At 32.2% G+C, this 14,492-nt stretch overlaps 1 protein-coding gene across 1 annotated transcript; it reads right to left on the bottom strand.

Annotated features, from left to right (window-relative positions):
• Positions 1–10,963: 10,963 nt before the first annotated feature.
• LOC128040640 (defensin Ec-AMP-D1-like) lies at positions 10,964–11,679 on the bottom strand. The gene is made up of 2 exons (XM_052629907.1): positions 11,585–11,679; positions 10,964–11,316 (listed from the first exon to the last, which is right to left on the bottom strand). The coding sequence occupies exons 1-2, from the start codon at positions 11,637–11,639 to the stop codon at positions 11,144–11,146; spliced, it is 228 nt and encodes a 75-aa protein (XP_052485867.1). The 5' UTR covers positions 11,640–11,679; the 3' UTR covers positions 10,964–11,143.
• Between the last annotated feature and the right edge of the window lie 2,813 nt (positions 11,680–14,492).

The following is a 14,492-nucleotide window of genomic DNA, read 5'->3' as shown; positions in this document are numbered from 1 at the left end:
ACACTATCCAACCTCTATTTTGGTAGACTTTTAAACATTCATTTTGGTTATGTGACATGTAATAGGAGTTGGATTATATATATAAGTGTTTTATAAAAGTAAAATGTGATTTGTGATGCATAAAATACATGTGCTTGTTGGCATGTTGATGTGTTTGATCATGGCTTAAAATTATAGCCTTATATGCGGTTATTAAGTTTAGTGTGTTGGAATAATTTAAGCATTTGGTAAGTTCAATTATGTTATAAAATGTTTGAATATAAATAATTGAAAATAAATTCTCTCTATTTTTAACAGATAACAATCTCTCCAAGTTATATAAAATAATTCTACTGGTGCCATCTATTTATAAGGAGGGAAGATAGAACTCTTGTTGAATTGTAGATGTTTATTTAAAATAGAAAAAACAACTTCGTAGTTCAACTAAAAGAGAGAGAATGGTTAGTAGGGTGTTGATGGTCACTAAATTAACTAAAAATACAACTAAAGCAAGTGCACTTATTGAATAATAGTATAATTATGATGAGTAAAAAATATTGTATCCATAAAAATTAAAAATACTAATTATTTATAATTTTTTTATTATTTAACCGATAAATTAGAGTGATTATTTTTAATATAGCGTACTATATGTTAGGCGGTACTAGTCTGACACTCTGCGACTGAGTGACAAATTCTTCTTTTATTTTTTTTTTCGGTTTTTCTTTTTTTATGTTACAGCTTTCTTTCTCTTGACACGGTAATTTTGTTTTTACTTTGACAGGTGCCGCTGGTGTGTCCCCTGTTTACCTCGTCTTCACCAAAACCTTTATTAATTAATACAAGCCTGTATATTCTCCATTGTAGTTGCCTCGTGATTCACCAAGTCAAATTGATTGCTTCTAACGGTCCCCACGCCTATATCCTCTCCCTGACATGAGCCACTAACAGGGTTCCCCATGCCTATACCCATAGCCCAAGCACTCTTATCTATATCATCTACTCCTTCCATCTGATTGGTTTTTTCCACGTCATCTTCATCTTCCACATTCACTCTCCTTCAAATTGACTGTTCACATTCATCTGTTTCAGAAAGGTGGTTACCGCTAGAACTTTCCTCACTTGGAGCATTTGCTTTTGAGCTTGTTTCATCTTCTCCTTCAGCCAAATCCTTGTTTTTCTTCACACAGTCACATTGGTTAACCATAACAATTGGCTCTGCTTCCCTGACTATAACCTTGTAAATCTGATTTATTAGAACATGGATTTTACCCCTCACAAAAGTGTTAAAGCTTCTCGTGTCTAATTCAACTCCTAGCCACTCACCATACTTATGAGCTATGTTCTAAAAAGACCCAAGGTTCCAAGCATGCAAAGGAACGTCAAAGCAAGTCAATCATGATCTCATTCATAATACTAGCTATTTCTTGCAATGCTTTGTATTCCACATTCCGTACCCTACCAAGCTGCGTTCCAACCAATGGATATTTTCATTCTCAAATCTACTGTTGATCACTTCCATATCTTCAAGAATGTTTGAGTTCAAGTTTTCCCCTCCACGTCTCAGCACAGACATTTTCATTGTGTTCCAATGCTCTCGCTCTTACTTTGTCCTGCACATCACCTTTGACCAATTGAGCATTTTTTTTTTTACTTTCCTTGTGTTTATCATCACCGCTCCTTCTTCCTGCATCCATTTTCCTCAAGATCCCATCCTCCTATAGATTGTTGACTTTTCTACCTATTTTCCTCCAAAAAGATGTTCTAGGTGTAAAGCTTGCACATATAGTATTTTGCAAGTTTAAACTTTAAATGATATGGTAATAAAAATTATCTTTTAATATCAAAAACTTGGATATCCAAAGTTAACAAGACATTAAACATATTGAATTTTAAATAGGCATATAGCAATTTAGCATGCATGAAATTCAATAAGTAAATCTAAGATTTTAAAATGTGATGCATTTAAACATTAAATACATCAACTATTTGCAGAAACATTTAAAGATAAGAATTTTATTGGAGTAATTTATATAAATTTTGAGTTTAAATATTAAATTAGATAAAATAATTAAAAGTCAAATTAGAAAATGTCAAGTTTTGAGAACTAAATTTGATAAAAAATTAGATACTAAATCAGAAAATTGACAAATTCAAATTTTAAATTCATCATTATAAGCATAGGTAGCAAATTAAGCAAAAAATATTAATTTGAGAATCACAATTTAAAATGAGATCTCTAATTATATTGTCAAAAAATAAAATTTTTATAAAATTGAATAAAAATATTATTATACTTACTCATGATACATCTTTGGGTAGACTATATATTTAGTCAATTATGTATAGTTTAAATTATAATTTGAACATTAAATATTAAAAAATACAATATAATTATTAACACTATTAATTTATTGTATTTTTAATGAGCCGTTAACGGAATAATAACAAATAAATATGACACGTTAAATTATTGTTTTAAATAAAAATTTTAGATCAAATTGTACAACTAATCTCTATATTTTACTTCATGAACAGTCTATTTTCTAAAAAAAAATTTAATTTAATTTAACTTCCCTACTCTCTTTTCCTTTTTTATTTCTTTATTTCCCACTCTGATTCTTCTTCTTCATTTCTTCTCCACGCGTCGCCCTTTCATAATCCAAGCCATTAATTTACACATGGAGCTACTCTAATCTTGTTCTCCATTATATTATCTCTTTATAATTATGATTTTATTTTGCGAACCTGTTTGGACAAAATTTGATTGACAACCTCTTTGATGGGCCAACATTAACCTTTATGGAAACCTTTGCTGTGATTACTGATTGACTATCAATGATGATTTGCTGATGCAACTTTTTTGCCAGCACCGATGAAGGTCGCACAAATCCATAAAAATTATAGATATATTTAATAGTAATATAATTCAATGTACACCAATATGTATTATTCTCTCAACTCTGAAGCACACACTTAACAAGCGAAAATGAGGCAATCTTTTAAGTATAATGAAATCCTAATAGATTGCTCATTTAACAAGGTTTAGTGCAATAGCATCTGCGAAAGAAGCCATGGCAATGCCCACCATCGAAACCTGGCTCTATTTTGCAGATACTATCACAATTAGCATCAAATAAGCATATCCCCTTGTATTCACTACTTTTGGTCTCACATGTTCTACCTTCCACTGTCATAGGTCCCATCTCTGTTTCATTTCATAATGATATATACGTATTGTGAGGATGAATGTCAAATAAATAAAAAATATATTTAAACATATGGGATAGTTAACTTTAATATATGCACATATATTAAATAAAGAAATAATAATAAAACTACTTAAAGAAAAATGGGGCCATAGGCACCTTATATAGTTAGTGTGGTAACTTCATATTAATCGTTGCTGGTTACTATTTTGTCGAAGAGTGAATATCAAATTTGTATGTATATATATAATTTAAGAGTTGACATGCTTAGATTTATGGCCATTTGAGCATGTTAAATACAAATATTTTGTATGAAAAATTTTGAATTTGTAGTGAATTAAATAATAAATTAAATGACAAGAATTTAAAAAAGCAATTAAGAGAAAACCTGTTGCTAGAAGAACCAACATAAGAAGGACTAAAGATGACATTGAACGGGAAGATTTCTCCATTTTAAATATTATTAAAAGTGTGAATATGTGTGAGAGAGAGAGATTGAGAGTTTTTGATGCAATGAAAGCATATCATTAAGATACATTTATATAAGCATTGAGATCGTAGTAGTTATCGAGAAAAAAGGATGAATCCCACATTTGTTATTTTTCTAGTGGTCTTAAATCACTTTCATTTACACCACAACAACTTAGCCTATGTATTGCGGGTTTTTTCTTTTGGTTTTTAAAATTTTGTTGAATATTTTATATAATTATTCAAGTTTATTTTATATTTATTATTAAAATATGAAATTAATAATTTGATATTTGGTATAAATCAAATTAGATTACAATTTAATACGTTTTTATACAATAAAATTTAATATGTTACTATGTTTAATGTATAGAAACCCTTAACCTAATCGTGGACACTTTTAGCTTATAAATAAGAATTGGTGATTAGGATAAATATGTAACTAGTAATATGATATTTAAATAAAAATATATAAATTTAATTTTTAAACAAAATTAAAAATTTTATTAGATGAGTATGTGTTTGAAAACTTTTTTTTTTATAAAATGGGCACGAAAGTCACTACCTCATATTAACAAGAATCAACAATTTCAAAGTCATGGATGTCGTAAAGATGCTCCATGTTGAAAGAAAGGGTACAACATTTATTTAACGCAAGTTTGCAAAGGCAATCCGCAACTCTATAACTCGTATGGCCGATCCATACAATTTTAAAATCGGTAAAGAAATCCAACAAACCGAAGATCGAACAAACAAACACATAAAAGATCATTTAATATTAAATATAAATTCATATACAATTGTGTGTATACAATTGCAACAAAAACATTATAAAAAATCATTTATTATTAATATAAAAAATTCATATACAAAATATGTTGAAGACATCTTAATACTCTCCAACTCTCAAGCACACAGCACAATGGAATATAATAGGTTGCACATCTAACAAGACTTGGTACAAAAACATTGACAAGGGAAGCTTTGGCAATGTCCACCGCTGAAACCTGGCACCCCCTCGCAAATATTATCACAGTTAGCAAAACTTAGGCACATGCCTTTGAATTTAGTGCTTGCAGCAATAGGTACCATCTCTATTTCATTTCACGTAATTTTATCATCAAACCACGCAATATATATATATATATATATTATTCGAATAAGTGAATATTAAATATAAATATACATTCTGTTCGAATTACCTGTTACTGAAGTACCAACAGGAATAGAACAGCAGTTGAAACTGAACGAGAGTCCATTTTGTACTAATTAATAGAGCGAACAAGTAAGTCTAGTGATAAGATATATGTTTAGATTTAATTGAAGAGTAAAATGTGTATCAAATATTATTTGGGTAGGATGGAGCTGACTCTGAGTTACTCGTTGGGTCAATGAAAAATAGTAGCATATCAATGGACAATGACAGGTTGTCAAGAAAGCCAACCTCTAATACCTGCAACAAAGCTAAGCTAAAGAACGAGTCACTGAAACTCAGCCAAAAGCATGAACTAAAGAGGAAAAGAACAGGAGGCGGTAAAGGAAGTGAGATAAAACTATATGGATGATCTTAGAGACGATGGGCTGTGTTACGGTCTTTGTTAGTAATAACCCGGATGGGATAAATAGGCGTTGGCTGAAGCAATTGTTTGGATATCATGGAAAGTGTTGGATGCTTTCATGCCACGCAAATAGAGTAGATCAGGAAAAAGATTTAGTTTCATCAGGTACGCTTGTATGGAGGATGCGAAAAGGGCCATTGATAGGATGGACGAGTTTTGAATGTTTAATCATTGACTCATTGTTAACTTGGTGAGATTCAAAAGTCGTTCATCGTTCTAGAGAAAGAAACAGGTCTTAAAGAGTTAAGCTCTCAAGAGAACTCCATCCATACGGAAGAAGAGTCCAGGGAGAAGGTTATAGCGTACGATGAAAAGATCATTCCAGGTGTGATAGATGTGGAGAAACTCACTACAACAAAAAGCGCCGCAGATACTTTTAGCGGCGCTTTGAAAAAGCGCCGCAACAGACGCCGCTAATGAATGCGCCGCTAACTTTAGCAGCGTTTTTAGAAATAAACGCCGCTAAAGGTGTTGCTCTATAGCGGCGCTTCTAGCACAAAAGGCACTGAAGACTAAGACCTTTAGCGGCGCTTTAGTGGAAGCGCCGCTAAAGACCCTGATCTTTAGCGGCGTTTTTTTCTCAAACGCCGCAATAGACCCTGATCTATAGCGGCGCTTTGACCACAAACGCCACGAAAGAACCTAATCTTTAGCGGCGCTTTCCCCTCAAACGCCGCAATAGACCCTGATCTATAGCGGCGCTTCGACCACAAACGCCACTAAAGAACCTAATCTTTAGCGGCGCTTTCCCCACAAACGCCGCTAAAGACCATGATCTTTAGTGGCGCTTTTTCTACAAACGCCGCTAAAGACCCTTATCTTTAGCGGCGCTTTGACCAAAAACGCCACTAAAGGCCAACACCTTTAGTGGCGTTTTTTTTAAAAAACGCCACTAAATTTAGCAGATTTGTAAAATAAATTTTTTTATATTTTCAGCCCTCCTGTAAAAACAAATCAGAAGAAATCATATCTAAACCAGCCAAAAGTATCTTTAGCGGCTCTTTGACCAAAAACGCCACTAAAGGCCAACACCTTTAGTGGCGTTTTTTTAAAAAACGCCACTAAATTTGGCAGATTTGTAAAATAAAATTTTTTATATTTTCAGCCCTCCTGTAAAAACAAATCAGAAGAAATCATATCTAAACCAATTAAAAGTAATAAATCTATATATTAAACAAATAATATAATAAATATCAATAAATAAAATAAAATTCGGTATTATTCTTACAAAAATGTTAAAAGTTAAAATGATAATTAAAAGTCAAAATCAAGTATATTTACACGATAGTCTAAGACGGCAATTTGCTATGATCTTTGAAACATCTTCATCATACTCTGAAGCTGCTGCTGGAGTTTATCGAACTTTTGACGCTGCTCTGCTTCCCTCGCTGCAGCCTCTGCTTCCCTCGCTGCAGCCTGTACTTCTCTCGCTACCGCCTCTGCTTCTCTTGCTACCGCATCTGCTTTAAGCTGCTGCTGGAGTTCTTCATACTTTCGTTGAACCTCAGCTTCTCTCGCTGCTGCATCTGCTTTCAGTTGTAGCTGGAGTTCTTCATATCTTTTTTGAACCTCAGCTTCTCTCGATGTTGCCTCCGCTTTAAGTTGTGTAATTTGCTCAATTTTTGTCGCTTGCATATGAGCCATCTAGTCTCTTAACCTCTGAACTTCAGCTTCGGCTCGACTCCCCGAAGGCATATATTGTTGCGAGCTAGATCCAAAATATTGGGATGGGTTAACAAAAGATCATTGAAATCGAACCCGACCATACCTTTCAGGACCCAAAACTTCAGTGATAATCCGGTTATCAATGTCGTCAATATGAACAGAACTATCACTGGAAGCAATCTCTTCGTACTCCGCCTTTTTATCCTTTAATTTTTCCTAAAAATAAATCAAATAGTTAGAAACGCAATATATATTAAAAAACCCAATGCAACATAACTTAACAATATTTGCATTACAATAAATGAAATAAATCATTAGAAAATAAACACTATAAATAATTAAAACAAGTGAAATTGTATTAATTAAGCAAACGTACCATAATTTCTACAGCTTCAGGAGTCATAGGGTTTCCATCTTTCTTCCTATGTGTAATGTCAAAAAGTTGAAGGCGTCCAACTTTTTGACCGGACGACAGTTCCTACAATACAATAGTAAAAATATTAATATAAGTAAGTAATAAATATCTGCCAATATTAAAAAATTGAAAATACCTCTGCATGAGCTACACACGCAAAACTTTTCGACCCAGCTGTGTGAGTGAATTTTTGTTGCTGCCTACTTTTTTTTCCAACTTCTTCACGATCCTACATTATGAAATTATTAGTACGTTAATTAGGAAATACTATACACCAAAAGAATTACAAAATTTTATAAGTTACACATACCTCTCCTTTCTTCGAAGTCCAAAATCTAACGACCTCTTCCCACTGGTACCTCAGCATTCCCGGCGGGACATTTTGTAATCTTTAGTCGAGTGTTGTTTTTGTCTTAAAATAGTATTTCTTTAAAGTGCTCTTATGGTCTCTCCATCTTTTTCCCAATGCCTTCTTTACATAAGCATCGGAGACCTCTAGAGCAAATCTCGCCTATAAAAAACACAACTTAAGAAAGTAAATGTAAACGAAACTTAAACCCAAGTATTATAAATGACATACACGTTTTGTTACCTTAATGTTATCGAGAGCTTGGTTCTTGTTACTCTCGGGCACTTTATGCCATGACTCAAGTTAATTGGCAACATATTTGCATTCCGTGCTAGAATGCCCATGTATCCTGCTAAAAGCGAGCTTCGATCCAACAGTGACCAAAGCTATTCTGGATACTTGGACACGCCGATTGGATCTAGGTCGATAAATCGCCAAGATCAGACGTCCGCGACCTCTCCGCGTCCCACCAGTTTCATCTGAAAAATAAAAGTATTGTAATATACGAAATTTAAAAAAAAACAAACAAGAAGTCAACACACATGTAAATTAAATGTTAAATTACTTTGAACTTCTATAGGTTCCTCAGGTGTAACCGGAACATTCGAAGATCCAATAGCAGTCTGTTGTTCAGTGCTGTTTGTTTCCACCGAGTTTGGAGTACCTTGAACAATGCGGTGCGATCGCACTTTTCTTCTAGGCATTTTATCTGCAATTCAAATAAATTAGTTGAAAACTTAGTATACAATTACAACAATAATATCACATATAAATTAGTTGAAATATCATCATTCGTAGATGTAATTAGATAATCGTAAAAGCTTACTACATTATAATTCGTAAATCTCTTCATTCGTATCCTAGTGAACCCATTGAAATTGTGTACTAGTACTAGGGATGTTTTTGTTTAAGTTCTGTTCTGGAAATGGCAAAGTTTGTGTTTTGTCGTCAATGTCATCTCTACTTCCACTACCCATGTCAAACAAGTCTCTAGGGATGTTACGGAGTACAACGTACCAACCCTCATCAGTTGGGTCTTTTGAGTAAAAAACTTGTTTGACTTGAGAAGAAAATACATACGGCTCATCAATCAATTGTTGTCCTGTGTGAATTAATACTATCTTATCTTTTTCAATTATATATGAAATTATTTAATATATAAATTTATAAACATATTTAAAATATAAATTAAAAAATTAATCTAAACCCAAAACCCTAACTCGACCCATGAAAACCCTAAATCCTAAATTAACCATATATATATACTCTAAACCATATATATTAAACTCTAAACTATAATGATAATTAAATTAAATATTTTAAAATTAATACTATCGTATCTTTTACAATTATATTTGAAATTAATACTTAAAATTAATACTCTAATTTCATTTGTCCCTTTTCATTCATTTTAGTTCTTACTCTTGAGTAGGTACTATTAGGTCATTCTTGTGTTCATGTTTGATTAACTAAATATAAAATTATTTTTGGTAATAAAATTATCAATATATAATATTATTTATCACCATATTTGGTGTTTTATATTTACTTTATTTGATTTATTTATTCGAACAATCAATTTAAGTTTTATAATATTTTATTTTACTCATAATTTAATATATTTTTCTAATAAAGTAGTTTAAATAAACTATACGTGATTGAAAAATAATAATAAATAGTTAGGATTAGGATTTCTCTTTAATAAAAACATTTTGTATTAAACAATATTATTTGTTATCATTTAAATGTAAATTTGACCAATATATAATAAATACAACGAAATATCAATTTTTTCAACTTATAATAAAAAAATATAATTGAAACATTACTTGAGAATATATCAAAAAATGAGATAATTGAAATGGTATTAGATTTTATTATTACTAGCGGCGCTTTTTTAAAAACGCCGCTAAAGGCCACAGCAATATCGGCGCTTCTTTAAAAACGCCGCTAAAGATCTGAGCATTAGCGGCGCTTCTTCAAAACGCCGCTAAAGATGAGACATTAGCGGCGCTTTTCAAAACGCCGCTAAAGATTGAGAGCATTAGCGCGCATTTTCAAAAACGCCGCTAAAGGCCAGAGCATTAGCGGCGCTTACTCAAAAACGCCGCTAAAGGCCAGAGCATTAGCGGCGTTTATTCAAAAATGCCGCTAAAGGCCCCAAAAACTCAGAAAACGGTGTCGTTTGGCTTAGGCTTTTTGCGGCGCTTTTCAGAAAATGCCGCTAATGCTTATTTTTAGCGGCGTTTTTTAAAAGCGCCGTTAATGCTCGATTTTTAGTGGCGTTTTTTGTCCAAACGCCGCTAAAAGCCTGTTTTGTTATAGTGACTGCATGTTTTGCATAGAAGTATGACTGGGTGTTGCAGACGTTTCTATAGAATTGATGAGCTAGAGAGAGATATTTATGAAAAGGATATTATGGGAGCAACGATTATGAGACTATCTGGGTCTATGATCCTGATGGTGTTCGAGAGTGTGGAGATGTTGGAGTTTGACAAAGCAAATCAGTGGGACATCCTAGATAGTTGCTTCATGCATAAGCAATGGTGGTCGGATAAAATTAAGGTAGAGAGTCGAAGAGTGTAGCTTGCCTGTAGGGGCGTTCCTATTCATGCTTGGAATGTTTTTACATTCCAGAATATTTAGGCAAGGTGGGATGAATTCGTCTCTGTTGATTAAGGGACTGTGCAACCTAGTTCTTTTATGAAAGCCAATATACAAGTTAAAATTAACAAATTGTTCTTATCGTATTGATGAGATTATTCAACTTCAAGTTGGGAATGAGCGGTACAGTGTCTATGTTAATGAATTCGATCCAGTGTGATTAATCAATACTGTGGCTGTGATACAGACAGATATGAATTCTTCCATGGATACATTCAGTGGTGATAAGGAAGATGGTACCAAAGAGGTGGATAGAATTCTCCAAGCAGTTAAGGATTTAGTACTGTCGATCGGAGCTAATGAGGGGAAGGGTGATGATGATAGGATATTAAATGTATTGGGATTATTACTATTATATGGCAGAGGTGTTAATTTGTATCAGTTGTGGCAGCCATTTATGCCCCTTATTGTAGTTAGGAAAATAGTGGAATTTGGGTTGATACGAGAGATCTAATGTCTAATGGTGATGGGGTTCGCAAATAAGGAGAGTTCTTACTATGTCGATCGAATTAAGATTTAATTGACATCATATGTTTATTTTTGACCAAAATGAAATATTTTGAAACTAATCTTGAGAGGTTTTTTTAACCATCAATATTAATCTTTTTTGTGCAATATAAGCATCATAAAAGATTAATTTAATTCTAATAAAAAAATTACTGGTTTACAAAACAAGTTGGAGATGTCTTATTTCTCTCAACTCTCAAGCATATAATGCATGATAAGCAAAAAAAAGGGCCATCTTCGTGACAATGAAATATAATAGATTGTTGATCTAACAAGGCTTAGTGCACAAGCATCGGCGACGAAAGCCTTGGCAATGTCCACCATCAAAACCAGGCTCTGATTTGCAAACACTAGCACAGTTGGTAGAACTCATGCACATCCCCTTGAATTTACCGCTTTCAACCTCGCATGTTTTAGCCTCCGCTGACATAGGCCCCATCTCTATTTCGTTTCACACGATTGCATCATAACAAATAAATGCAAGAAAATCAAAGAACATGTTATTCAAAAGAGTCAATGTTAAATACAAAAACACATTTTTTTTCTTTAAAGAAATATACATAAAGCATGGTACATTTAACATCTTTTCCCTAAATATTCCATTATGTGATGCCTAGTTGAATGAGTTAAATACAAATATTTTATGATATCATGAGAAATCAAGAAATTAATTGAAAAGACAATAAATTGAAAAAGGTTAAAGGAAAACCTGTGGCTAGAAGAAATGATAAAAGAAGAAAAGCAACTAAAACTGAACGATCCATTTGGAATTTATTAATTGAGAGAGAGAGATGTTAATGCAATGAAAATAAAACATTGGGATGGCTTTATATAAGGGTTAGTGTTGAGGTAGTTATCGAGAAAAAGGGATTGCTTAAATCTAAAAATATGTAAATTCTGTTTAAATTTATTTCATTTTAGGATCGAAGATATTTCAATTAATAATTTATTATGTTTCGTATTTTCTTTTATTCGATAATAGTTATTCAAATTTATTTCAAGCTTGGATATAGGGATTTTTTTATTGTTTCCCAAACTAAGCTTCTATAAAATTTATTTTCCAAAATTTAACTTTTTGGAGTATCTCGACACCCATAGGTGCCGAGTTTAGTATAGGCTTTTTATTAATGAATTTCCTCAAGATCCGGAGATGAGGAAAGAGAATGTTAATAGACAAATTTTAATTAGGATCTCAATACTTATGGGTGTCAAGTTTTGTTTTATTTATTTAAACGAATCTTGACACCCATTGATGTTAAGTTTAGCTTAACATTTTGACTATATTTTTTACTTCTTTGTGTCTTTTCTTTTCTTTCTTTTCTATTATATATAAAAAAACCCACCATGGATGGATCTAGGATTTGATTCCAAGGGGGCGAAACATAAGTATAATCTTAATTTATTACTTTTTAAATGTTAATATAGTCTACTTAAAAGAAAACATAAATCAAAGTAACTTAATATATAACACTATTTCTTAAAGTTGAACATCCTAAGTTGTATTCTTTAATTTTTCATTAAATTGAAGTCATCAATGAAAGAATCGGTTTAAAATTGTCGAGCAATGTCCTTCTCGATGTATGCCATCAAGTAACTCGGAAGAAAATCATCTTTCATTTTATTTCAAAGCACTATCTTCACGATTTTCATAGCTGAAAATGTTCATTATGTTGTTGTAGTTGACACCATAATAACCCTCATATTTAGAGTTGTTTTAGTATAGTTTTGCGTGCAGTGAAGCGGTTCAATTAAAACCCTAAAATAATGGTGATGAGATTTAAGAGAAAAGGAAGGAGGAAAAGAAGAAATCACTATTGGAGGCTAAAAATCAACTCTCTCACATTAAGGGGAACTTTAAGCTTGAAAAAAACAAGAAGAAAAAGATATATGGATGCTCGACATAAATTCTATTACTATTTTTATCTCTAGATTATTTTTTACTTTTTTTTTTGTATGAAAGTCTGTTCTAAATATCTTTTTGTGTGGTTTTTTCAACTTATTATGAACTAAACTCTATTTTCTTGGAACAATAATAGATCCTATTGTTTAGTTAATTAAATTATTTTCTCTTTGATTTTTTCGATCCGTGCTAATTATTTATTCAGTTATATGCTTATTTAATTTGCCTACTTTATCACCAAGTTGCATTAATTTGATAATCTTTATTTGTCTTGGAAAAGAAAATTATGATTTAGATCTAAACTGAATAGATTATAATTAACTTTAGTAGCACTAACGAACAAGTTAATTTGCAGCTACAATAAGAATATGCTTGATGCCCTAATCGACCCAATAAGTTTGTTCTTGGTGACTTCACCCAACTTGCCTAGTGGAGGGATATAGTTAGTGGGGAAGAGGGATTAACTTAGTTAGATACTGAAAGAGTCTAGTTAATGTCATTGAATCATGTGTTAATAATTACATAGATTGAATAACTGAATGAGAGATAATTAATGAACTGGATTATGTGAAGTTATAGTTTAAAGTTTTTAAAATTGAATGAGAGATTGGTTTTTTCCACGTCATCATCATCTTCCACATTCACTCTCCTTCTAATTGACTGTTCACATTCATCTGTTACAGAAAGGTGGTTACCGCTAGAACTTTCCTCACTTGGAGCGTTTGCTTCTGAGCTTGTTTCATCTTCTCCTTCGGCCAAATCCTTGTTTTTCTTCACACAATCACATTGGTTAACCATAACAATTGGCTCTGCTTCCCTGACTATAACCTTGTAAATCTGATTTATTAGAACATGGATTTTACCCCTCACAAAAGTGTTAAAGCTTCTCGTGTTTAAGTCAACTCCTAACCACTCACCATACTTATGAGCTATGTTCTAAAAAGTCCCAAGGTTCCAAGCATGCAAAGCAAGTCAATCATCTCAGTCATAATTCTAGCTATTTCTTGCAATGCTTTTTATTTCACAGTTCACCCTACCAAGCTGCGTTCCAACCAATGGATATTTTCATTCTCAAATCTACTGTCGATCACTTCCATATCTTCAAGAATGTTTGAGTTCAAGTTTTCCCCTCCGCGTCTCAGCACAGACATATTCATTGTGTTCCAATGCTCTCGCTCTTGCTTTGTCCTGCACATCAGCTTCGACCAATTGAGCATTTTTTTTTTTTTACTTTCCTTGTGTTTATCATCACCGCTCCTTCTTCCTGCATCCATTTTCCTCAAGATCCCATCCTCCTATAGATTGTTGACTTTTCTACCTATTTTCCTCCAAAAAGATGTTCTAGGTGTAAAGCTTGCACATATAGTATTTTGCAAGTTTAAACTCTAAATGATAGCAATTTAGCATGCATGAAATTCAATAAGTAAATCTAAGATTTTAAAAATGTGATGCATTTAAACATTAAATACATAAACTATTTGCAGAAACATTTAAAGATAAGAATTTTATTGGAGTAATTTATATAAATTTTGAGTTTAAATATTAAATTAGATAAAAATTAAAAGTCAAATTAGAAAAATGCCAAGTTTTGAGAACTAAATTTGATAAAAAAAGATTAGATACTAAATTAGAAAATTGACAAATTCAAATTTCAAAATAATCATTATAAACATAGGTAGCAAATTAAGCAAAAAATATTAATTTGAGAAATCACAAT

The sequence above is a fragment of the Gossypium raimondii genome, chromosome 1 (assembly GCF_025698545.1).
Source record: "Gossypium raimondii isolate GPD5lz chromosome 1, ASM2569854v1, whole genome shotgun sequence".
NCBI lineage: Eukaryota > Viridiplantae > Streptophyta > Magnoliopsida > Malvales > Malvaceae > Gossypium > Gossypium raimondii.
This window is presented reverse-complemented; position numbering and strand designations above follow the sequence as displayed.

Bases quoted from the DNA above. Each gene is read 5' to 3' on its own strand.
- LOC128040640 (XM_052629907.1), bottom strand. From the start codon at position 11,639: ATGGATCGTTCAGTTTTAGTTGCTTTTCTTCTTTTATCATTTCTTCTA. The intron at 11,317-11,584 runs GTTTTCCTTTAA...GAAACGAAATAG, and splicing joins ATCATTTCTTCTAGCCACAG to AGATGGGGCCTATGTCAGCG.